The sequence below is a fragment of the Geotrypetes seraphini genome, chromosome 3 (assembly GCF_902459505.1).
Source record: "Geotrypetes seraphini chromosome 3, aGeoSer1.1, whole genome shotgun sequence".
Lineage (NCBI taxonomy): Eukaryota > Metazoa > Chordata > Amphibia > Gymnophiona > Dermophiidae > Geotrypetes > Geotrypetes seraphini.
Window position 1 is genome coordinate 349,536,040 of NC_047086.1, and position 27,138 is coordinate 349,563,177.

Below are 27,138 nucleotides of genomic sequence, written 5' to 3' on the forward strand. Positions count from 1 at the left end.
ACTGACATGGAAAGCCGAAACAACTTTCAGCAAAAAGGACTTTAACTGAGCGCAAAGAAACTCTGGCCTCTGAAAACTTGAGGAAAGGCTCTATGAATGAAAGAGCCTGTAGCTCCAAGACTCTTCTCGGTGAGGTAGGTCACAAGAAAAAACATCTTGCGTGTCAGATCCATTAAGGACGCTTCCTTCGGTGGCTCGTAAGGCACCCGAGACCTTGCAAAACCATTTTAAGCTTCCATGAGGGAAATGGGTGTTTACCAGTGGCCGGAGCTGCAGTGCCCCCTTTAGGAATCCGGCATTGTCCAGATGAGCCCTGAAACAAAAGAGTCCCTGAAGGATGTTGTACGCCTTTTATCAAGGCCAGACTGGAGGAAGACTAACACCGTGGAAATTGGAGCAGAGAAAGGCTCCATCTTCTCTTTAATACAGTGCTAGAAAGTATCCCATGCTGTAGCATTAGTAGGATTTTGGCTCTGGGCAGAGTAGCAATGACCACCTCCAAGTATTCCTTGCGCGCTAACACTGCCGCTCAAAAGCCTTGCCTTAAGAGCAAAGTGTTCTAGATCTTCTATGACCACTGGTCCCTGAGAAAGATCCAGCTGCACTCGCAGTCTGAGACTTGCGCCCCTCACAAGAAGCACTAGGTCTGCAGGGTGAATCTGGAGCCATGAGAATGACTGTTCCTCGATAGCTTACAATCCTGTGGAATATCCAGCCTATCATGGGCCATGGGGGAAATACATACAAGAGCTCACTCTTTGGCCATGGCTGGACATCCAGACCTGCGCTTCCGGGCTCAGCCTTCTTGTTTCTTGCTACCATCGTCAGATCAAACGTTGTGTGACCCCAGAACCAAACAATGGATTAGAAGGCTGCTGCCGACAGCATCCATTCATCCGAATCCAGTGTCTGTCTGCTGAGGAAATTGGCCTGGACATTGTCCACTCTCGCTAAATGCGCCACTGAAGGTGCCTAAATATGAAACTCAGCCCATCTGAATAGTAAGTGGGCCTCTAGACTCAGCTGTGCACTATTGGTGCCTCCCTGACTATTGACATACACCACCATAGCATTGTCTGAGAAGACTCAGAACGTTGCCCTTCCAGAGTCTTCTCCAGGCTCTGCAATGCCAATCGAATGGCACAAAGTTCCAATCTGTTGATCAACCACTTCCTTTGAGAAGCCGACCAAAACCCCTGGATTAGGCATCTGTTGCAGGGAGCCCCCCCAACCAGTCAAACAGGCAGACATCCATTTAAACATGCGGCAAATTCTGAGGGGCATTCCCTGCAGGGAGTCAAACTGAGATGACCACCTCAATAAAAATGTGCTCTGGAGAGGAAATATATGAGCCTTCATCCATGGAATTGCTTCCATCGTGGCTGCTATGGAGTCTAGCATGTGGAAGTAGGAACATATGGACAAAGCTGGTTTGGCCAATAAGCTCATTATCTGGATATAAAGGTTCTGTTTATGTGCTTCTGGAAGGTAGACATGACTTTCTGTTGTGTTGAAAAAGACTCCCAAGTATTCCAACTGGCTCTTTCGGACGGAACCAACTGGCTCTTTTGGAAATTCACTATCCAACCCAGGCTCTGCAGAACCCCAATCACATGAGCCACTGCTTGTTCTCCATCTGGGAACGACGGATTTCTCATAAGCCATTCATTCAGGTATGGATGAAGTTGAACCTACAAGTCTGTCTTGTGTAGATGAGCAGCTACCACCACCATCAGCTTGGTAAATGTGTGAGGAGCTGTTGCCAGCCCAAAGGGAAGAGCTGAGAACTGGTAATAGTTTTCCAGGACATGAAATCTCAGGAACTTTCTATGTTTCGGAAAGGTGTGAATGGGCAGTTAGGCCTCCATCAAATTCAGTGAGATCATAAATTCTCCCAGCATCACTGATGGAACTGTCTTCATGCGAAAGTGTGGCACCTGCAATGCTGAATTCAAGTGTGTCTCCAATCGTCTGAGCCTTTCTTTTTTTTTTTTTTTTTTATTTGTTTATTCAATTTTATCAATACAAACAAGCAATACATTACTTGTATTTCAGATTAACATAAATTATTAAAAAGAAAACTTATAAACCAATTCCACTTAAATCAGTGTTTTGGTTATTCATTTATACTTCCAATATATTTAGTCCACAATCTTTTAAAAGAGATTCTTAGCAAAGAAAATTAACAATAGAAACAATCTTATCCAACCTAGAAAGCGGCAATTATCTGCGGTGCTACAGCCATTCATGGCAGGTTATACATTCTCAGTCATAGGCACTACTTGCTCTTTGGATTCTATAAATCCTACTAGTTGTTTAGGTTCAAAAAACAAGTAATTCTTATTCTGATAGGAGACAAAGCATTTTACAGGAAATTTCAATAGAAAATTTGCCCCCAAGGCAAGGACTCTTGGCCTTAATGCCAAGAATTCTTTCCTACGCCTCTGGGATCTTAAAGACATATCAGGAAATATTCGAACATTAGAACCTAAAAACTGATCATTGATATGACGAAAATACAAACGCAATATATATTCTCTATCACTTTCCAAAGCGAGAGTTATTAACAGGGTTTTCCTTTCCGTTATAACCTCCAAGGAGTTTTCCAGAAAAGTTGTTAAGTTCATATTTTCATTGTTGGTCCCTTGAATCTCATTAGGAGTGGAAACTTCCACAGGTCTCTTGATTTGAAAATAATTAGCTCTAACAATAGGTGGCAAACTTTCAATAGGAATAAGCAAAATTTCCTTGAAATACTTTCTTGCCATCTCCATTGGTGAAATTAAGGGACATTTTGGAAAATTTAGGAGTCTCAAGTTATTTTTCCTTAATTGGTTCTCGAAACTTTCCATTTTTCTAGCAATAAATGTTCTTTCTTTTACTAATTCCAAGTCCAATGTTTCCATTCCACAAATTCTTGACTCCTGTTTTTCTATTTTCTCATTTAAATCTTTAAGGGCCAAACCCTGTTGCTCCACTTTAGAGTGGATAGTCCCATAGTCAGTATTTAAAGTGGAAAAAGACATTTTGAGGTTAGCGTCCATAACTGAAATAGCCTGCCATAAAGCCTCCATATCAATTACCTTAGGCTTCTCCAACACCCCAAAAGTGATCTTACTTCCTCCCGAAGCTCCTCTCTCCTCTCCTGCAGTGTGGGTAAGCTGTCGGTGTACTGCAGCTTCTTCTTCGGCTCCAGATGAACTTGGAGTTACCAGCCCTCCTTCACTGAGGATCAAAGACTCCTCCCGGGTCCATGATGCATCAGGAACTCCCAGTACTGCACTGCTTCCAGGTTGTGGGGGTGGATGCCTCTGTTCCGGGCTTAACATCGCCCGAAGCTGCTGGCTGAGTTCGCCCGACGAATTCGGGCTCACCCCTGAAGTAGCCACCGCTGATTCGCCCGATCGGGCCAAAGCCTCCTCAATTGTGCTCTGCACCAGACGCGGTGCCGCTACCGCCGCTGGAGGGTTGCCGCGGAGGGCTCCTTTTCTCTTACCCATGTTGAGGTAAGAGAACTGCTAGTTCAACAAAAGTAGCAACGCCAGCCGAGAACAAGAAAGGGAGCCTCACTCTCAGGCGTCCGCTCTCATCGCCATCTTGAATCCCCCTGCCTCGTCTGAGCCTTTCTTAGACACAAAGTATATAGAGTATTTAGCCAAGCCTGAATCTTGGTTAACTCTATGGCCTGAATATCTCACAGCCTCTGAACTGGAGCTGTGACCTTGCTTGCTTTCTCTGGTTGTCCTGCTAGAGTCCACAACCAGTCCAATAAGGGTTGGACAAATTCGAGCTCGTAACTGCTCTGAAAGATCTCCAGCACCCAACAGTCTGATCTGTGCCCAGGCCTCATCATACTCCGAGAACAATGCACCTATCTTCAGGTGAATCTCTCCAGACCGGACATCATTGTGCTTTCTTGGAGGTTGGAGTGGAACAAGAACTGGAGGCTCCACCTGGGACCTGAGAATTTCTGTCTGGCTCCCTGGAAGGATCTCTGAGAGAAGGCTCCACCTGAGTACAGTCGAAAGCACTTGGAGCTATGAAAACTAGACTGCCTGGAGCAACTACAGGCTCGTAGTGTGCTGTCAAGGTAGAGATTTCGGCAGATGATCTGCCATGCTGGTCATGAGATTGTCCAGTCCTTTTCTGAACACCATTTGTCCTTTGAGAGGAAGTCTTCTGAGGGTACTCTTGGAGGAGGAGTCTCCAATCCACTGCCTGACCCAGAGCATTCTGCAGGCTGATATCAAATAAGCCAAAACTTTGCTCATACTGAAATTGTTTTTCAAAAATAGAGATAAAAGAATTTCTTGGACATAAGATACAGATGTTCCCAGATGTGACGAAGGAAACCCAAAAACGTAGATGTCAGTTCTTGCTTCTTAAACCAGGGGTAGCAGCAGTGGGGGGAATTTTCTTTCTGCGATATCCATGTAAATGTATTGTAAAATATAGATCCATCAATCCATTAAAAACCATTAATATTAAGGGCTCGAAAGCTGATCCAATTCCTCCTTTCTTTTTAAAGCATTACTTTCATATATTTGGACCATTTATCTACACTTTAATTACCGAGAGTTTGAACCAAAGCATTGTTCCAATGACGTGGAAAAAATCAATCATCCGTCCTATCATTAAAGATAAAAATGCAAGTTCCATAGACCCATCAAACTATAGACCAATAGCCAATATCCCTTTTTTGGCAAAATTGACGGAAAAAATAGTTTTCAACCAAATTTCAGACTTTGTGGAAAAAAACAATGTTCTTCATCCTAACCAAACTGGTTTTATGTAACACCATAGTACCGAACTTGCATTGATAGGTATGACCACCTCAATTCAATATTATTTAGATCACCATCAAACGACTTTGTTAATTTCACTTGATCTTTCTGCGGCTTTTGACACGATTGACCATCAGCTTCTTCTTAACAGACTTCACTCTATCGGTGTCACGGACCAAGTTCTTTCTTGGTTCATATCCTATTTAACAAACCGCACTTCTACTGTTCTCTTTAATGACTCAACATCTAAATCTTCATCAACTACTTATGGGATTCTTCAAGGATCTATTCTCTCTCCGTTATTATTTAATATTTTTCTAGCTCCTTTAATTACCCTATGTCAATCCATGGGTTTTCAGGTGTTTGCATATGCAGACGATATTCAGCTCCTGCATCCAATAAATACTAACAAAACATCTGACATCCAAGAGATCAGTGAGAAACTCGATCAAATTCATCAATGGTTAAACAGAAATAAACTTGCTCTTAATATTAAAAAAACCAACGTGATGCTCTTCCCATGGAAAGACAATTCTACTCTTATTGCTCCCATTACAATAAAAAACATACCTTTACAAATAGTTAATAACATAAAAGTCTTAGGGGTAACTTTTGATACAAAATTGAACTTTCATAATCATATTAGTACTATAGTTAAATCTACATTCTACAGATTACATAGGATACGATCTATTGCAAAATTTCTATGCCCTAAATCAATAAACATTCTCATTCACTCTTTAGTGATTTCTAAATTGGATTACTGTAATGCTCTTTTTAAGGGGATACCACTAAACGAAATTAAACATCTTCAAATTATCCAGAATGTATCCATTAAACTCATCACTAAGTCTAGAAAATATGACCATGTTACGCCCCTTTTGATAGATGCACATTGGCTCCCAGTTATCCATCGGATAACATATAAAATCTGTTTACTTGTTTTTAAGTCTCTTCTCTACAAGACTCCTGCATTCATATTTAAACATTTAATACCATATCATCCAAGCAGAACCTTGAGGTCTAATGAGCAAAATTTGTTGACCATTCCATCACTTAAGGTTATTAATACTAGACGTCAGTTTATTTTTTCGGTAACTGCTCCTCAAACTTGGAACGCTCTCCCAATTTATTTACGGAATGAGCAGGACCTGGGAAAATTTAAAAGTAATCTAAAAACATTTCTTTTTAAAGATGCTTTTAATATTTAATTAAACAGTTCTTAAACCAGCGATTTTATTTTATTGTATTATGCTCTGTGGTTATTTATTTCCCTATTGAATTTTTCCTTTGTTTTGCTTTTCTTTATTAATTGTATTTCAAACCCCTATCTTACCTTATGTAATGAGTATAATGTATTAGTTATCTACCCAATGTTATTATTTAAAGTTTGTAATGTTTTGTCTCTATTTGACTATATTTTAATATGTTCATCGCTTAGAATTTGATTAAGCGATCAATCAAGAAAAATGTTAAACTTGAAACTTGATCCAATACATATATATTTTTTGAACCATCTCAGCTAACAGGATTTCTCGCTATGAAACGCCTTGGAGGGGATCCAATAACATCAAGTTAATATTTAAAGATACTCCTGTAACCACAGTCAGGAAATTGTTATTTTGTACTTTAATTGGATGATTCCATTTTCCTTATTTCACTCATTAAGATTCTTGGATCTATATAAATAATGGACTAAATAAAGATTGATTAAGAAAAGTATTTTCTTTGTATCATATATTCGTTTATTATATATTGTAATGTCTTTCTCAATATTCTGAACAAGAAGTTGTTTCTTGATTTGTTATTGTGTTAAATATAAATAAAGAATTTAAAAAAAAAAAATAACTTTGCTCATGACTCTGATGATGATATGATGATGTCATAGAGAACAACGGCTACTAATCTACTCCAGTTAATAGGAGGTGTGGTAAAGGCTTGCCCTCAACCAGGTCAAGCCCTTACAACCTGGTATGACAGACGCATGTCACAAAGGAAACTGCTGCAGCTACCTTGATTCCCAAGCACAGCACTTCAAATTGTCTGTTAAGAATCATATCCACTGCGATCCTGCATATCCTTTAATACTACGCCTCCCTTACTAAGTAGGGATGTGTGTTTGATTACCTGCACTACCAAGGAATTTACCTTGGGTTGGGGAAACAGCTACTAACACTCCTGTGCCATAGGATAGTCAAGCCATTGTCTTGGCTACCTTAAGGTACCCTTCAGTAGCATCCCAATGCTCCGTGACTAATACATTGATATCAGGATGCCAGGAAAATGAAGAAGACTGGGCTCTCTCTCCGTTTATTATAGAGCGAGACAGAGGGGACTTTCTGGGAGACCAAGTTTAACTCTCGCAAAAAAGCCCACAATAAGCTCTAACAGAGTTAAGGAACTCAACAGCCAGTGGACCCTGGGGACATCCCCTTGATTGAGGGCTACTGTATCCTGCACACTCGCACTGTCCTGTGATCCTGCATCTCCCTATAGGGAGAGTTTGCTCTGTGACAGTAAAGATATACAAATAAGACTCCTCATCAACTGAGTTCCCCTTGGAAAGGCCCATTGGATCCTGGCTAGGCTCTGACACTGAGACCAATGCAACCTGGGAGACCAAGCCCCTTTGCGCACCTCCTAGTGCGCAGTCAGACTTTTCTTGGGGATCTCGCCCATCCAGATATGCTCTCCACCTCAGATTGACAAATTCTAGAGAAAATGCCACATTAGGCAGTGCGAAGTGTCTTTTAGATGACTCCAGCTTGCGTCACTTTGGCTTCATGGCCTCCACACTCCTGTGCTTACAATAACCGCCATTCCAGGGCTCTGAAAGGGATTTACTTCCAACTGACAGACAACCCCTCCGGACCATTCTTCAGCCCTAGAGAGCAATGGGGAGGCTAAGCTGTCCACTCCTTTCCCCCTTCACATGCTGCACCACATAAGAACATAAGAACATAAGAACTGCCATCTCCGGATCAGACCTTTGGTCCATCAAGTCCGGCGATCCGCGCACGCGGAGGCCCTGCCAGGTGTACCCTGGCGTAATTTATAGTCCATCATATCTTTATATGCCTCTCTTAAGGAGATATGCATCTAGTTTGCTCTTGAAGCCTAGGACGGTCGATTCCGCAATAATCTCCTCTGGGAGGGCATTCCAGGCGTCAACCACTCTCTGAGTGAAGCAGAACTTCCTGACATTAGTCCTGAACCTGTCCCCCCTTAGCTTCATTTCATGTCCTCTAGTCCGTGTCAAATTGGACAATGTAAATAATCTTCTCTGCTCTATTTTGTCGATTCCTTTCAGTATTTTGAAGGTCTCGATCATATCCCCACGCAGTCTCCTTTTCTCAAGGGAGAACAATCCCAGTGTTTTAAGTCGATCCTCATATTCCAGTTTCTCCATACCCTTCACTAGTTTAGTTGCTCGTCTCTGCACCCTCTCCAGCAGTTTTATATCCTTCTTTAGGTAGGGAGACCAATGTTGGACGCAGTATTCCAAGTGTGGTCTGACCATTGCCCTATAAAGCGGCATTATAACTTTCTCCGATCTACTCGAGATTCCTTTCTTTATCATGCCCAACATTCTATTTGCCTTCTTTGCCGCTGCCGCGCATTGTGCCGATGGCTTCAGGGTCCTATCTATCAGTACACCCAGGTCCTTTTCTTGTTCACTCTTCCCCAGAGTTGCACCTGACATTGTATACTCGTATTCCGCATTCTTATTGCCTAAATGCATTACCTTGCATTTCTCCACATTGAACTTCATCTGCCATTTCTCCGCCCATGTTTCTAACCGACACAAGTCGCTCTGGAGTTCCTCTCTATCCTCCTGCGATCTGATTGCCCGGCATAGTTTTGTATCATCTGCAAACTTGATGATCTCACTGGTTGTTCCTTCCTCCAGGTCATTGATATAAATATTAAAAAGGATCGGCCCAAGTACCGAGCCCTGTGGTACACCACTAGTCACTTTCTCCCAGTCGGAGAACTTCCCATTTGGCATAAGAGTGCTCTTTGGATGCCCGTCCAACACAAACCTGGCATGAATTGAGGGTAAAGGAGCCTGAGGACTCTATCTCAGTCAGTTATGAGGGCAAAACTAGAAGATTTGAAAGTTCTGGAGAACTTTGAAAAAAATAAATAAATAGGGAAATATAAGATGGCTGCCACAGAAGCATTTTGGCACCAAAACACAGCTTCAAAACGATTTAACAAAAACCCAGCAATTTGGGGATTTTGGAAGTGGGGAAACCTAAGGGAAGGAGTAGAAACCTGAAAAAGCTGGTTGTGGGAGAAGAAATCAGTGCCTCAAACGGACCACTCCTCCAATGCTGAATCTTTGGGCTGCCAGTCGGATTGGTGTCTAACTGAGCCTCGAACTTCCACAGACACAAAAGGGGAAAGATGAAATGCAGCCAGCACTCTGCGGAGCCCCGCTGAGCCACCTACAGATACTTGACAGCCTGTGCTCAAGCCCCTGTGTTGCAGTAAGCAAGCAATGCTACAAGGGGAATGGACGCCAAGCTCCAGAAAAAAAGTTTCAGCTGGCTGGCCAACAGGTACCACACAGGGATTGGCCTATAAGCTACAGATCTCAGTCTACTTCTTCTTCACGGAGGCAGAGCTGAACCCTCAACAAGGGGAAGTCTGAGCACCAAAATCCATCAAAAATTCATGAAAAAAACCAAGAAAAAAAAAAAATTACAAAGCAGATCAGGAACATTCCTTCCGGCTCGCATGGAAAAACTGAAGGGGGCAGCAGAGCCCTCTAGTGAAGGAGATATTCAAAAGCTGAAGTGGATTCCTTCTGCACAGCTCACAAGCATGGGATATTACCCGTCCACCCAGAATGACACACCTATTGCACTAGAAAGTGTAATAGCACATTTAAGCACAAATTGTAAACATGCTTCAGATAGAAATGACAAAAGAAAACTCTCAGATATCAATTGAAGAGAATGGATATGTGAATACTGTTAAAACAGTGGTTAAATTATTAATTTATTTTTTTTTTTGTTGAGCTACATTTCAACACATACAATTTATTTTTCTGATAATAAATCTCCAGCACACAAGAAACACCAGTGTGATTACGAATACACAGACCCAATTAAGGGAGGCTGAAGTGTGTTCATGTTATGAGATGCGGTTACTGAACTGTGAAAAGGTTATCAGCATAGACTTCAGATAATGCGATAACGAACCACGCACATTATTTTCTTTTCTGTTACTTTAAAGTTAACTTTCTTGTAGTATTCCTGTGTTCTCTCTCTTTCACAATCTTAACATTATTTTGTGTTCAACACTAAACAACTACCTCAGGGCTTCTCTTCCTGCCCTCATCATTCCTTTGTTTGTGTTCTTCTATTCTATGCCTCGCTATAAAATAAAGTACTACAATAAATTATTGTTAATAATAATAATAATAATTTTATTCTTATATACCGCCAAAGCCATAGTAGTTCAAGGCGGTTTACAATAAGAAGAGCTGGACAATCAGAGAAATAGTCACAAAGTAAAGTCATCGAATACATGAAAGTAGAATAAAGAGATATTCAGAGAAACGAGATAATTAGGGAAATAGTCACAATGTAAGGTTGTCGAGTGCATATAAGCAGAATAAAGTGAAGGCTTTAAGAGTTCTAAAGGCCTCTAGGGCCTCCCTCCCTCTAGATTCCCAGTTCTTAATTCTGTGATTTTTCTCCTTCCTTGATAATACTTACATGTCATAAGGAGTCATAGGAAGGGCAGAATAAGCCATCTGTGATATGAAGAGTTAGACATATCCCCATTCATCACTCAGTTCCCTTTAATTAAGAGGCCCAGCTTAATTTTGTTAGCAACATGAGAAAATTGGCCCCTCTATTATTGACCATTCCTCTGCTTATGATTCACTACCTTCCAATTAAAAAAGGTAATTTAGATTCTGGTATTCTCAAGGAAAGTGAAACAAACCAGATGGGTGAAAGAAACATAAAAGAGATTCACTGAAAGAAAAGAAAGTTTATTGACTGACACAAGGTTATCAGAGCTAATGAATATGCATTTTCACATTTGGCCAATGTTATAGAACAACCTATAAAATTTGAGCTCTGAACAGACCGGACTCTGTCCTGAATGGTCACAAATGGATTTACCTGACCAGTGGAACAGACTCCCATCTGGGATTCCATTTGTGTATCTACTAGCTTTGGTCTTTCAGAACACAATGTAACTGCTGTGGCTGATATGGGCCTGAAAGCTATTGTCACCACACACAACCCAGGAGAAGAGATGTTTCTGCCTCCACTACTGCAAGAGGTCCAGGCAGAGGAGAAGCTGCTGCCAATGCTACTGCAGAGGATCACTCATGAAAACAGTCGATGTTGTTGAGGGTTAGCCAAGCCCAAAACAAAATGAGTGCCTGCATTGCTCTTGTTTGCCCTGGTGGAGAAAGGCTGGAGGTCAAAAAAAGAATAGTAAGATAAGAGGGAAGATAAGTTGGATGAACAGCAAGGAAATAAAATAAGCAAACAAAAATATACCAACCCAAATTCTGAACAAGCTTAAGCAAAAATAATAGTTACAAAGGACCATTTTTTACCCTGGATCCTAAAATATTTTGATAGCACTTAGTATTTTACAAGTCATAGCTCTCCAGAAGGCAACATATGCAGTTTGTTCAAAAAGTTCCAGGACAGTTTGAATTGCGCACCACCGGGAAGTTCTTTTGAGATACGCTAGGCATCGTTGAGTAGATTGAAATCTCATAGTAACCTTTTTTTCCATTTGTTGATACCTGTTTTTGTCTCTGAACTACAGCAGTTTTTGTGAAAGTGTGTTTTCGTGATTGGCTATTTTTCATCATGTGCGACCTCAATGAGCAGCGCTACAGCATGAGAATCTGTTTTAAATTGGGTAAGACCATTACAGAAACTTATGAAATGTTGAAAGTGGCTTATGGGGAACATATCATAAGTCATGGAAGGTGTTTTGAATGGTATCTAAGCTTCTAAAGCGACTGTGAATCAGTGGAAGATGATTCACGAACTGGAAAACAATCAATGTCAACTGATGATAATCAAGTTGATCAAGTAAGGGTTCTTGTGCACGCTAATCAGCAATTAACTGTTAGGGAATTGGCAGAGGAATGCAACATCTCCATTGGTTCATGCCACAACATTCTATCAGAGAAGTTGGGGATGTCTCACGTTATCGCAAAGTTTGTTTCACGGTTGATGACTGACGACCAGAAGAACAGCAAAAAACGCAATGACAGTTCTTTTCCTGCCACCTTACTCTCGGAGTTGGCCCCTGCTGACGACTTCTTGTTTCCTAAACTTAAATCCATGCTGAAAGGAGAGCGATTTGATACCATTGAAGACAAAGCAAAATTCGACACATCAACTTTTCCAATTCCTAAAGATGCGTTTAAAGACTGTTTCCAGAAGTAGAAATGACATTGGGTAACGTATATATGTAGGGAAGGAGAGTACTTTCAAGGGGACCCAATGGAATAAGTTGTAAGACTGTTTAATAATTTTTTTATAAAATCAGTCCTGGAACTTTTTGAATAGATCTCATACAAAAATCTCCACATTTCTTCCTTCTGTATGTCAGCTTCCTAGGAGGGAACAAAACCAAACTACTATCCAACCCCAGATGGACAATCTTTGTTGCAACGGTTGATACATAAGAGTTGCCATACTAGAACAGACTAAAAGTATATCATACTCTGTATCCTGTTTCCAACAGTGACCAACCTAGGTCATAAGTACCTGGCAAGATCCCAAAAAGTAAAACAGATATTATGCTACTTATCCTAGAAATAAGCAGTGGAATTCCACAAGTCTATCTTATGTTTAAATCTGTTTATTAAGAAATATACACGTACAAACTTCAAAAAATCATTACAAAATACCACTGTTCATTTGTCACAATAATCCTCTCACCATAATGCAATGAAGTCAATGTTTTGAGATCTGTAATTTCAATCTTCAAGTTGTAGAGTTGATGATAATCCATGAAATAGTAAGATTACATTTAACCATGTATCCAACTGTTACATAAAATATGAACCAAAACACAGAAGATGTACAAGTATCCCTTCCCTCTTCCACTGCTTCAGAAAAGATGTTTTGTTAACTGAGCGGTACATATACAGAAAGTCTGCACATGACTGAACTACAACTGTTATAACTCCTCATATAATACTCCCTCCCTCACACCTACTACTCTAGTCCCTAACCCTTCTATAAAACACTGAGGGGGTACATTTTTAAACTTCAAAGTAACTTTCCATCTCATGTTCCAACCATAAGGTACTCTATCAAAGAAATAGATAAAATCAACTGTCCAGGAGATTTGTACTCTGATATTCCCCTAGACTGACTGCCAAGCAGCAAAAACCCTCCAAAACTAGGATAGCAAAACTAAGTTCCTCCCAGCTGGTTCTTTGACAGCTTTGACGGCTTTGACACGCAGCTCCTGATTGGTGAGGCCCGACTTTAGTATAGGAAGAGACGGTCGAAGCATACCGCGAGTGATTTCCTTCACTCTCCGGCTGCCCTCAACTGCCCGGTCATTCGCGGTCGGAAAATACCACGAATGACCAGGACCACGAATTAGTGGGGAAGCACTGTATTCTCAAGGCTTTAAGCCCCCTTCTGCATTCAAAACATGTTCCAATAATATTATACCTTGTCTGGACCATAATAAAACTTGTTGATTTTTCATTCCCAGCAAAAATTGTAAGTTGCCTCAGACAGGAAGTTGATCCGACACTGTAAAGTTTCCCTGTAATAATGTACTAATTCCTTCCATGCATCTCTCAATGAATGAAGAATTACTCTCACCCACAAGTCTCATAGCAAAAATTTCTGCATGGACATGCAAATATAAGAACATAAGGATAACCTTATTGGGTCAGGCCAATGGTCCATCTAGCCTAGTAGCCTGTCCTCACGCTGACCTATCCAGGTCACTAGTACCTGGCAAAACTCCAAAATGTAGCAACATTCCATGCTACCTATCCCAGTAACCCTTCTTCATGGTGGCTAATCCAGGTCACTAGTACCTGACAAAACCCCCACATGTAGCAACATTCCATGCTACTGATCCAGGGCAAGCAGTGGCTTCCCCTATATCTTTCTCAATAACAGACTATGGACTTTTCTTCCAGGAAACTGTCCAAACCTTTCTTAAAACCAGTTACATTAACTGCTCTTATCACAACCTATGGCAAAGCATTCCAGAGCTTAACTATTCTCTGAATGAAAAAATATTTCTTCCTATTGGTTTTGAAAGTATTTCCCTGTAACTTCATCAAGTGTCCCCTAGTCTCTGTAATTTTTGACGGAGTAAAAACTTTGATCCATTTGTACCCCATTCTACACCACTTAGGATTTTGTAGTCTTCAATCATGTCTTCCCTCAGTCGTCTCTTTTCCAAGCTTAAGAGCTCTAACCTTTTAAGTCTTTCCTCATACGAGAGGAGTTCCATTACCTTTATCATCTTAGTCACTCTTTGAACCTTTTCTAGTTCTGCAATACCTTTCTTGAAATAAGGCTACCAGAATTGAACGCAATACTTCAGGTGAGGGCGAACCATGGGGCAATATCGAAGCATTCTAATATTCTTAGTCTTGCTTACCATCCCTTTTTTCTAATAATTCCTAGCATCTTGTTTGGTTTTTGGCTGCAGCTGCACATTGAATGAAAGGTTTCATCGTATTGTCTAATGACATCCAGATGTTTTTCTTGGGCACTAACCCCCAAAGTGGACCCTAGCATCTGGTAACTTTGATTTGGGTCATTCTTCCCAATGTGCATCACTTTGCATTTGTCCACATTAAATTTCATCTGCCATTTGTACAACCAGTCTTCCAATTTCCAAAGGCCTGCTTGCAATTTTTCACAATCTGCATATGTTTTAACAACTTTGAACAGTTGTGTCATCTGCAAATTTAATCGCCTTACTTGTTGTTCTAATTTCAAGATCTTTTATAAATAAGTTAAATAGCACTGGTCCCAGTACAGTTCCCAGTGACACTTCACCATTTACCCTCCTCCATTGACAAAAATGGCCATTATAACCCTACCCTCTGTTTTCTATCTGAAAATCAATTCCTAATCCAGAACTCAACTTTGCTTCCTTTCCCACGACTCGTTAATTTTCTCAGGAGCCTCTCATGAGGAATTTTGTCAAAAGCTCTCTGAAAATCTAGATACACTTTATCAACTGGCTCACTTTTATCCATGTTTATTCATGCCTTCAAAGAAGTCAAGCAAATTGGTGAGGCAAGATCTGCCTCGGCTGAACCCATGCTATGTCTCATTCAATCATGTTTGCCTACGTGTTCTACAATTTTTATTTTTTATAATCGTTTCCATCATTTTGCCCGGCACTGAAGTTAGGCTTACCAGTCTATAATTTCCCATATCTCCCCTGTAACCCTTTTAAAAAATCAGTGTAACATTGGTTACCCTCCAATCTTCAAGTACTACAGACAATTTTAGTGATAGGTTACAGATCACTAACAGCAGGTCAGCAATTTTATGTTTGAGTTCTTTTAGTACCCTGGGATGAATACCATTCAGTACAAGTGATTTATCACTTTTTAACTTGTTAATCTGGCTTAGTACATCTTCCAGATTCAGAAAGATTTCTTTTGGTTCCCCCGCATCATCACCCTTGAAAACCATTTCTGATTCAGGTAAATCTCTTACATCTTCTTCTGCAAAGACTGAAGCAAATAATTCATTCAGACTCTAAGATATGGCATTATCCTCCCTGCGTGCCCCTTTTACTCCTTGATAATCTAATAGTCCCACAGATTCCCTCGCAGGTTTTCTGCTTCAGAAGTACTTAAAAAATTGTTCCTATGAGTTTTTGCCTCTTTGGAAAGTTTCTCTTCATATTCTTTCTTAGATTTCTTTATCAATGCTTATGTCTGTTCTTATTTTCCCCAGCGGTGCTAACTGTGAGAGAGTTCTTTCAAAGTATAAAGTCTCATTGGTCAGTGCTGAAACTTCATTCATGTTTTCAACAATATCCGATAGCTTCTTTTAAGAGAGGACGGACTATTGGCGAATTTTTGGCTTTGCAAAAATGAGGAAAAAGATGAAGCTATTTATGCTGAACAAAGATATACCCAGGAAATTTGTGGACAATGCCAATGGTGCTCACAAGCGATTGTGGGGCCCAGAATGGATCCATCCAGGCACTAAGAGGATCTTTAAATCAAGGATAAATACCTCATGTAATAGTATGCATGTTATTTATGCAATACAATGCCCATGTCATCTGGTATATATAGGTAGAACTAGTAGGAAAATCATGGTTAGACTAACGGAACATAAGTCTAAAATTAATACCGGAAGTGTAGAAGCGCCGCTTGTCCAACATTGGCAGACTATGAGGCATAAAATCAGTGATCTAAAATGGAGAATAATTGATTGCATTGAGATAGGGTGGGAGGGTGGAAACCATGTTGAACGTTTAAACTTTATGGAACAAAAGATGATTTTTTCACTTAATACAGTTAAACCGAATGGTCTGAATACCGAAGTGGAATGGATGACATTAGTTTAATTGTCTCCATGCCTGCTTTCGATTCTGATAGGGTACGTATGTATGAGATCATTACGTTGACACTTCTGATAAAAGAACGCCTCCGCCATGTTTCTGCTACAAACTTTTTCGGCAGTATTCATGGAACTGGCATAACAAAGGTATGTGTGAAAAATATTTTTTGAGCATTTTTAAACTGCTTTAGACTACTGATATAGGCTTGAAGGTATGTCTGTATGAGTTAGTTTTATAAAATAGAATGATAAAGGCTGAAGTTATTTATGGTAACTCTCTCTTCTTTTTGTCAGGGGAAATACCTTGATAAAGCCCCCTGGGCGAAACATAGCCTATGTTGGTGAAGAGCCCCTGCTATGCTTCTTTAAAAGAGATGAGTACTTTTGTTCAAAAATTTATTGAGTGAATGAAGTACTATAACTTAAACTTATATGAAAAAATACATAAAAATCGTGACCGATGAAGACTTCTGTGCTTGTATATCTGTGAATGAAAAACTCTCTCACAGTTAGCACCGCTGAAGTCCTAAACGGGATAAATTGTATTTATATCTAAGGTTGTCTATATTTGACTTTTGGAATTAACCTTAGAAGAACAAATCTTTATTGCCTATAAATTTGTTCTCATTTTCTTCATTTGGATCCTTTTTCTATTCTTTAAAGGATGTTCTTTTTGGCTCTAATAGCCTCTTTCACTTCACCTTTTAACCATGCCAGCTCTCATTTCCTCTTCTTTCCACCTTTATTAATAGGTGGAATACATCTGGTCTGGGCTTCCATGATGGTATTTTTAAATAACATCCATGTCTGGTTTACAGTAGAGACAGAAATCCCAACCGTCCCCATCAGAATCTCCTCCATCCCCGCCCGTTCCCATGAGGAATCCCCTTCGTCCCCGCCCGTCCCCACGAGGAATTCCCACTGGCCCTGTCTGTCCCCGCCGTCCCCCATAAAAGTTACCTGTTCCCTTAGTACTTATTTGTATTTGGGACAGTGGAGAGTTAAGTGACTTTCCCAGAATCACCAGGAGATGCAGTGGGAATCAAACCTAGTTCCCTTGGATCTCAGGTCTCTGCACTATTAGGCTACTCTTTAACTTGTCTTGACACTATTTGGCCATATTGTTTAAGCTCTTAAAGAAGTTGACTAAGAAGCCTGAATCTGTCTATCATACCATCACTCCCTCCACTCCATCGTTCATTCATCTCTCTCCATCAGTATGCAGTGTGCTACTAATGTCTTATCAAGGACTTCTGGCCAGCTTTTCTTCGCTATCGCTCTTTGCTGTCATTAAAAAAAAAAAAAGTTAAACGAGAGACTCTAACAGGGAATTCCTTTCCTGTAGTCTGTCTCCCTTTACAGCATCACCATGCATGCCATTCTCAGCTGTCCATCAACCCTTCTTCCATCCAGTTCTCCTCTTCCCCCTGCCTTAGCCCTCTGAAATAATTTCTACACCGTGAATACATAGTTTTGTTTGCGCAATGTGTGCGAGTGCCTCACAACTGCACAAAGGATAACTTTGAGAAATGCAAGAAACTCGAAGTGTGTCGGACATAGTATTTACCGCCCCCCCCCCCCCCAATTATACACATAAGGCGAATAAAGATCTCTGCAATCTGACTGCACCAGCCTCACAGGTTAACTCGATACCTGATTGCATGAAAGGGAAATCCGTAAAAGCTGACAATGAAGGCATTCTAAGAATAACAGAATTTCCTCTCCCAGCCCACCTCACGCACTCCCTGCGCACTGGAGTCCTGATTAAACTTTCTCAGCCTTTCTCCAAAAGGGGAGGAGGCGGAGGTAGGGGAGGTGGATCCCTATCACGTGTCTTTGTTTCCAATTGGCCACAGCTGGGTTGAGGGCGGACACTATGTAAATGCATGGGTGGGGAGGGTGGACTCCATAAAGGCTGATTTCATGCTCTAGCCTTGCATGTGCCACTGCCCGACCAATCAGCAGCAATGCAGTGAGCTCAGCACATAGGCACACTGAGCGCCAACATGCTGAGCTCATTGCTCAGAATGGCTATTCCTGCCGCGGCGCTGGACCGGTATCATCTTGAAAATTAGGTAGGCCTCAGAATGGGAGCCCTGTGGGCCTGGGAGGGGTCCCCATGGGAGTCCCGTGGGCCTGGGAGGGGTCCATGTGGAAGTCCCATTGACCTTAGGGCGATCCCTGTTCCCATGCAGACCTCTAGTTTACAGTCCTAACCTTTGCAACTGATCCTTTTACATATAACATAATAAATGATGGCAGATAAAGACTTGAACGGTCCATCCAATCTGCCCATAAGTTATACCTATTTACTAAGGTGCGGTAGCTGATTTAGCGTGCTGATTTAGCGTGCAAATGCATCCATAGGATATAATGGACACGTTAGCATTTAGTGTACGCTTAAATGGCTAGCCCGCCTTAGTAAAAGGACCCAAAATGATTCAGTGTAGGATGGGCTGGAGTGGACATCAATGGGAACGCCACTAACTTGGAACATGAGGATGTTACTAGCCAGACTTTACAGTAGATATCCTGCAAACAATGGGATGGCAGGATAGGCTGGAGTGAGGCTGGAGTGAGCTTGGACAGCAACTTCAGCATTTGGAACCTAGGAGAATACCAGACTTTATCGTCTATGGCCCAGAAATATCAAAGATGAGACAATTTAATTTAATCATGTATTTAGCTTCTTTTTAACCATTTTCCTCATCTTATCATAGTTGCCTTTCAAAAATTAAATGCTGCTACAGTAGATCACATTATTTGATCATGTTAGCTGGTTTTAAGAAAGATTTGGACAATTTCCTGTAGGAAAAGTCCATAGTCTGTTATTGAGAAGAACATGGAACGGTAACATGGAATGTTGTTACTCTTTGGGTTCTGGCCAGGTACTAGTGACCTGGTTTGGCCACCATGAGAACAGGCTATTGGGTTTGATGGACCATTGGTCTGGCCCAGTAAGGCTATTCTTACGTTCACTGTTTCCCAGAGTACCCAACACAGTTGCCTCTTGTACTATGCCTTGCATTCCACCAAGGACCAAATCTAAAATAGCTCCCCCTCTTGTTGGACTTTTAGGAATTTTACTTCCCTAGCACTTCCTGATTTAACATTTAACCAGTCAATGTTAGAGTATAATGGTACCAGTCCATCTATATGTATGCCTAAAACCAGTCTGGATTCTAATTTTTGGTTGTACAGTAGAACCTTGGTATACGAGCATAATTCGTTCCAGAAGCATGCTCGTAAACCAAATTGCTCGTATATCAAAGCAAGTTTCCCCATAGGAAGTAAGGGAAACTGCTTTGATTGGTTCCACCTCCTCCCCTCCCCCCGAGGCTACTGGCGCTGCTCCATTCTCCCCCCCCTTGAGGAATCCGACGCTGTTCCAAACCTCTTCCCGCGATCCGGCTTCCACCCCCCTGCGAACCTGCATCCTCCCCCCACTCGCATTGCCCCCCCCTCCACTGTGATCCTACTTTCTCCCCACCCCCCCACGAGCAGTCAATCACACTTCCTTTACCCGACTTGGCACCAGTGCCAGTGCCCGAAGATCCTCCCTCTTCTGGCGCGGCCTGGGCTGGGCGGTGCGTCGGAGATCCTCCTTCTTCTGGTCTGGTCTGGACTGGCTTTGAGCATTTGCGCATGCTCAAAGCCTTCTGGTCTCGCTCTCAATCTCGGAGAGAGCGAGACCAGAAGGCTTTGAGCATGCGCAAATGCTCAAAGCCAGTCCAGCCCAGCCCAGCCCAGCCCAGAAGAAGGAGGATCTCCGATGCACCGCCCAGCCCAGGCCGCGCCAGAAGAGGGAGGATCTTTGGGCACTGGCATTGGTGCCAAGTTGGGTAAAGGAAGTGTCATTGACTGCTCAGGGGGGGGGAAGTAGGATCGCGGTGGAGGGGGGGCAATGCGAGTGGGGGGAGGATGTCGGTTCGCAGAGGGGGGAAGCCGGATCGTGAGGGGGGAGGCTCGTACAGTGAGGCAAGCTCGGTTTACGAGGCACCAAGTTTGCAAATGGAATGGTGGGGATGCACTGCAGAGAGGCCTAAGCCACCTGAGCCAACCGTAATGTTAGGCCCATTTCCCAGTGCATTCTGGGATGCACTAGGAGTAGCCTAAGATTCCAATTGGCCAGATCCCCTAGGCTGCCCATCTGAAGATGTTCTATAGATAAGACATCTATAATCACAACTAGATGGGAATTCTAACAAAGGTGGACACAGCTTTCCTGATCAAACTCCTGAAATTAGTATCACGCAAAGCTCTTTGACAGGATTTTTGTATCTAAGAGAAGAAAAATTGTAAAAAAACAGGCACCACTCAAATACTAACAAGCTGGAGAGGGGACAGTTCTTTATGGGATTTTTTTTTTGTATGTTCATATTGTTTTAAATTTCTTTTTCTTGTTCTTATATTTCTTAATCTTTATTTTTGCCAGGTTTTGATCTTACCTTCTCTTCCCAGCCAATTTCTGCCCCCTTTTCCTTTCCCTATGATCTCCCTCCTTATGCAGCCTTTCTGCTCAAGCTCAGTGACCACGCTTCCACTTGAGCCTAGTTCCAAATTTTAGACATCTGGTTTATTTCCAACCCTTCTTGGAGCGCCACAGAAGTGAGGATGTAAACATGTATCTTACCGAGAGATTCCAAACTAGGTCTGATTTGAGTTCTGTAATGATCTTCTTGTACCTCTTGCAAGCAAAGTATCTAAAAACAAAAGCATGTGAAATAAGAAAAAACTGAATGGCTAAGTTTATATTCACAAGCAACAAAAACTCTAGTGGTAGCACTACATTACAGAATCAAAAATGAATCCAAACACTCCTTACAAATAGTTCTAGAATAGGCAAAATGATTTTATAACTGGGAACAATTAGAAAATGTGACAAGGAAATTTGTTGAGGCGAATGCAAAAATATCTTGGAGTCTATGTCCTGATTGCTTTGTTTTCAAGGGGATGTAGTGCTCCTCGGTATGGATTGTATTTTTAATAATGTATACTTTAATGCAGGGATGAAAAGAAAATTAGGCACCAACTAACATTCTTAGAAGCTAGGTGGGAATTTTTCTAAAATATTTATCTTATTACTCTTATGTATAGTGTTTAGCTTTTTTTTTTTTTTGTATTGTTGCACCCCTTCTTCCACTCCAACCATCTTCTTTACTCATTTCTTTCTTCTGCAGCTTGAAGCTTCTAAAACCAACAATCACGACTGCTTCTTGCACTCTCCTTCCACTTGTGGCCACTGCAGTTCTTTCCCCATCCCTGCAGCTAATGTTCTTTCCAGCCATGCTAGCTGTTACTTTTATAGGCCTAGGGTACTGCTGCTCTTCTCCAGGTGTGAGCCAACCTCCTTTACCTACCAGTAGGTGCAAGATGACAAGTTTTAGAGGCCAGAACAACTAGGCAACAATTTATTTCAGCTTTGCTTTAGGTATAAAATACTTTACAACCACAGCGTCCCTCCTGGTCATTCAATATTTTGCTCATTAGTGGCTTCCATATCTTCTGGCTTGTTTTGGAAGACCCTTATGAATCAGTTGGACCACTAGATGACTGATGGGCAAAAGGGGCACTTGTGGAAAACAAGGCCATAGCAGAGAGATTTAAGTTAATTCTTTGCTTCAGTCTTCACTGAGGAAGATGTTAGAAATGATATTTAATGATAAGTCAGAGAAACAAACACATCTCTGTAAAACTGGAAGATGTAATGGAGCAATCTGACAAACTGGAGAGTAGCAAATCACCTGGACTGGATGGTATACATAGAATACCGATAGCTCTGCAAGTTCATTTTTCAATGCTATTGTTAGTGATTTGGAATTTATCTTTAAAATCCAGCATGGTATTGAAGATTGGAGAGTGGCCAATGTAATGCCAGTTTAAAAAAATGGTTCTATGTATGTATGGTGTAATCCTCTCAGAGTTATAGAGGTGCAGTATATAATAAATTTTAAATAAATAAATGTGATCTGGGAAATTATAGACCAGTGAATCTGAAGTTGTGCCAGAGAAAATGGTAAAATAGCAAAATTAGAGCATTTATTTATTAATTAGGTATTTATATATTGCTTATCAAGATTATCTAAGCGATTTACAATCAGGTACTCATACATAAGTATGGATTAATGAGACAAAGCCAGCATGGATTTAATCAGGCTCGAAAATGGACATCAACATGGCAGATGAGGTTCAACGTGGATAAGTGTAAAGTGATGTATGTAGGTAACAAAAATCTCATGCACGAATACAGGATGTCCGGGGCGGTATTTGGAGAGACCTCCCAAGAAAAAGACTTGGGAGTTCTGATCAACAAATCGATGAAGCCGTCTACGCAATGTATGGCGGCGGCGAAAAGGGCAAACAGAATGCTAGGAATGATAAAGGGGATCACAAACAGATTGGAGAAGGTTATCATGCCGCTGTACCGGGCCATGGTGCACCCTCACCTGGAGTACTGCGTCGAGCACTGGTCGCCGTACATGAAGAAGGACACGGTACTTCTCGAAAGGGTCCAGAGAAGAGCAACTAAGTTAGTTAAGGGGCTGGAGGAGTTGCTGTATAGCGAAAGATTAGAGAAACTAGGCCTCTTCTCCCTTGAACAGAGGAGATTGAGAGGAGACATGATTGAAACATTCAAGGTACTGAAGGGAATAGACTTGGTAGATAAGGATAGGTTGTTCACTTTCTCCAAGGTAGGGAGAACAAGAGGGCACTCTCTAAAATTGAAAGGGGATAGATTCCGTACGAACATAAGGAAGTTCTTCTTCACCCAGAGAATGGTGGAAAGCTGGAACACTCTTCTGGAGTCTCTCATAGGGGAGAACACCCTCCAGGGATTCAAGACAAAGTTAGACAAGTTCCTGATGAACCAGAATGTATGCAGGTAGGGCTAGTCTAAGTTAGGGTGCTGGTCTTTGACCAGAGAGCCGCCGCGTGAGCAGACTGCTGGGCACGATGGACAACTGGTCTGACCCAGAAGCGGTAATTCTTATGTTCAAAGAAAATCTTGCCTCAACATTCTACTACATTTCTTCGAAGGGGTGCCTGACGATTTTTTTGTATCTGGATTTTCAAAACACATTTGACAATGTACCTTATAAAAGGCTTCTGAGGAAATTAGAAAGACATGGATTAAGAACTGGTTAAAAGATTTAAAAAAACAAACAAACCAGAGTAGGGTTAAATGGTTAATATTCTCAATAGAGAAAGGTAGATAGTGGGGTTCCCCACAGGTTTGTGCCTTTTAACATATTTATCAATTATTTAGAGATGGGAATAGCTAGCGAGATAATTATATTTGCTGAAGACAGAAAGTTTTTCAAAGTTGTTAAATTGCAAAAGGATTGTGAAAAATTGAGATTACAACGCTAGCATCTATTTGACTTAGAGCTATTTAACTTTTGTAAACGAACCAGGGTCCATAATGCTCTATGTAACAGAAAAAACCAAGTTTGTCTCATAGATGCAGATACTTAACACCTCATCCTCCAAGACCAAATTCGTGGCCATTGAGACGCAGTAATTTGATGCTTAATCTCAATGCTCCAAATGTCTCCAAGACCTGTTTTCGGTTTCTTATTTAAAAATCCAGCTGGGACTTTAGATCATTTGTTATTCTACTGTCCACTGATTCTTGCTTTTTGGAAATCAATATGCGGTCAAATAAATTATTTGTTGGAAAATCCGGTGGCATTATTGTATAATACTGTACTATTTGGCATGTCAATGAAGGCTAAGAGCCAAATATCATCTAATAATAACAGGCTTTTACTTATTATGACTGGGGTTGCCATTCAACAGATTACGAATAACTGGAAAAACTGGGAGAGACTGAATTACAGTTTCTGGTGTAACTCTTTTATGTCACATTTATAAAATGGAAAGGACAATAGCAACAAAGCAGGGGAATTTTAAAAAATTTCAGGAAATTTGGGAGCCATTAACAAAATATTGTAATGATTGAATATTATTTTTCCCCTTAAATATGTATGTCCAAGGGGGGGAGGGGGGAAGGGTATTTTGGTTTGATTATTAAAGTAAGGTATATAGAAATGGGGATTATTGTATGTTTTCTTGAATTTAAAGATTGTTATTGATTAGGGGGGAGGGGGGGTTAAATTCTGATATGGATTTTAACAGAATATTAAGTGTTGTGTCTGAGCCTAAAATGTTATATATGCTGTTACACTTATTGTAAGTTTTTAAAAATGAATAAACAATTAAAAAAAAAAAAAAAAAAAAGGTTTGTGAAAATTTTTCAAAGGACCTTGCAGGACTGGAAGACTGGGCATAAAAATAGCAGATGACAATTAATGTGATCAAGTGCAAAGTGATGTATTTGGGAAAGAGGAACCTGAACTACAGCCGCAGTGGAGGTTTCTAGAATGGCCTGAAGTGCTAAATGCTCTGACGCTGTTTGTCTTTCCTATCTCAGTTGGAATTCTTTTCCTCTTCCGATTTTATTTGTAGTATTGTAAATTGCATTGATCTAATCCTAGAAAATGTAGTATAGTAAATTCCAGAATAAACATAAACACGATAGATGTGTATAAAATACTGAGTGGAGTAAAATGGAAAAATTATGTTCTTACCTGTTAATTTTCTTTCCCTTAGACGCAGCAGATGAATCCAGAGACCAATGGGATAGCCCACATCTACCAGCAGGCGGAGATAGAGAAACTGATTAACAGGTGGTCCTATTGGCTGGCACTCCTCCTGATTACTCAGTATAGCTCCTTGCCAAAAGCATCCGGAACCAGCAATAGGCATAGCATGTAAAAAACTTCTTTCCCATAACAAATCTCAAAATGCAATAATACAGAAAACAACCTGCCACAATAACAAACTGCGAAACTTGCAAAAGAAAAAACCGAGACAATATCCAGAAAGGGTGGGGCTCTGGATTCATCTGCTGCGTCTAAGGGAAAGAAAATTAACAGGTAAGAACATAATTTTTCCTTCACTAGCAACAGCAGCAGATGAATCCAGATACCAATGGGATGTAGCAAAGCAATCCTCGATCTGGGTGGGAAGCAAACGCCGCCTCCGCAACAACCGAAGCACAAAACGCCCCTACCGCAAGCGCCCCCACATCCAAGCATAAATGCGGAGAGAAAGCACTCTCGTAAGACCAAGTAGATGCGAGACAAATCTCCTCCAAGGAAAAACCCCTGGGCCGAGCCCAAGAAGCAGCCATCGCTCCGGCAGAATGGTCATGAATGTCTTTCACCAACTGCTTCCCTGCCAGCAAGCAAGCATAAAGAACGTCCTCCTGGACCCATCGAGCGATGGAGGCTTTGGACGCCGCCATATGTTTGAGGCGTCCTTTGAAGAATACAAAAAGGTGATCTCAACAACTAAAAGTCATTAGAAACCTTGCTCGCAGAGAACGCTACGTACTTTCAAAAAAGTCAGTGAAGAAAAGCACGTCTCCCCATTTCTCCTCCCAGGAAGAAGGAAGGCAAAGTGAGCGTGTCATAAAAGAAAGGATGACACCTCCTGAGAAATAATTGTGGTACCGTCCGAACTGATACCCCAGATTTTGGAAATCAGAAATAGGAATCCCCGCTGAACAAGGCCTGCAACCCGGAAAACTGCAGAGCCGAAGCTATGGCCACAAGAAACCCCGTGTTCCATGGCACAAGAAGGACATGAAGCCTTCGGTAACTGCGAAGAAGCACCTGAAAATAGCACTCCGGACTTTCTAATTGGTGTACAAATATACCGTACTCCATTTAGGAACTGAACTACATGAAGCTGAGAAGTAATCGAAGAGCAATATACCTGGCTCTTGTAACAAACTAAGAACGGCACTAGAAGCGGAAGGGAATTGAACGCTAAGCCCCCGGCAATGCCCCTGTGCCAAAAAGGAACTCCGGAAGGGTGCAAATATGGAGAAGTATCCAAGAAAGGAAAAACCTCCAAAAGGAAGCAGAAGTCACAGGTTAAGACGTCTGTAGCGCCTGGATAAGAGAAGAAACAACCTGCTTTGCATAACAGGTCAGTCATGACTACCCAAAAGCTAGGTCGTAATACCAAAGTAGTACGAATATCCATATTGAGCGGACCCTAGGTGAGCAAATCCGGAGATACTAGGAAACTTCATAGTCTGGCTGTCGAAAGACTCATCAGATCCGCATCTCAAGGATGGCGCAGCCAAGCCAGAGATTCTACAAATACTGTGCCCGGAAAGCGAGCTCGAGATGGCAAATCCAAGCTAAGATCAGCCAGGGGAAAACACTGAAAAAAGGGAGAAACGAGAGGCGAGAAAGAAGCCACGCTGCTACCCACGCTGCTACCCCCTCTGACTCCCAGTCCCTGTGCAGGCTGAAGAAGCTAGGAAGCTTGGAATTTTGAGACGAGGCCATGAGGTCTAGGACCAGGAGATCCCGCATCCATAAAAAGAGCTGGAACGCCTGAGCCAAAATTCCCCATATCCAAGATTTCACTGCTGACTGTCCAGCACCTCTTATTTGTACTTGCTTCCAGTGTACTTGTATTCATTGATTCTATTTTGCAACTTATCGCTGACTGTCCAGCGTCTCCTGTTGTAAACCGCCTCGAACTACCATGGCTTTGGCGGTATATAAGAAAATAAATTATTATTATTATTACTCACCTATAAACCTTCTAGAGCGTACACAGCGCTGCACATATTAACATACACAAAATGGCCCATGCTCAGATGGCACGGAGAGAAAGTCTATCCACATTCTTTTCCTGACTCATAAAATGAACTGCCAACAGAAGAGGAAGATGAGGATCTACCCATCGAAGTAGAACCA

The 27,138-nt window shown here is 41.4% G+C and overlaps 1 protein-coding gene across 2 annotated transcripts in view; it reads right to left on the reverse strand.

Annotated features, from left to right (window-relative positions):
- Positions 1-27,138, reverse strand: part of ANGEL2 (angel homolog 2) — an 85,530-nt gene that overhangs the window by 41,900 nt on the left and 16,492 nt on the right. For both annotated transcript variants that reach the window (XR_004538794.1, XM_033937888.1), the window contains exon 4: positions 20,988-21,057. Coding sequence is in view for 1 of the 2 variants with exons in the window: in XM_033937888.1 (XP_033793779.1) it covers positions 20,988-21,057 (70 nt within the window). In the remaining variant the exon portion in view is untranslated. The remainder of the gene's footprint in view (positions 1-20,987; positions 21,058-27,138) is intronic.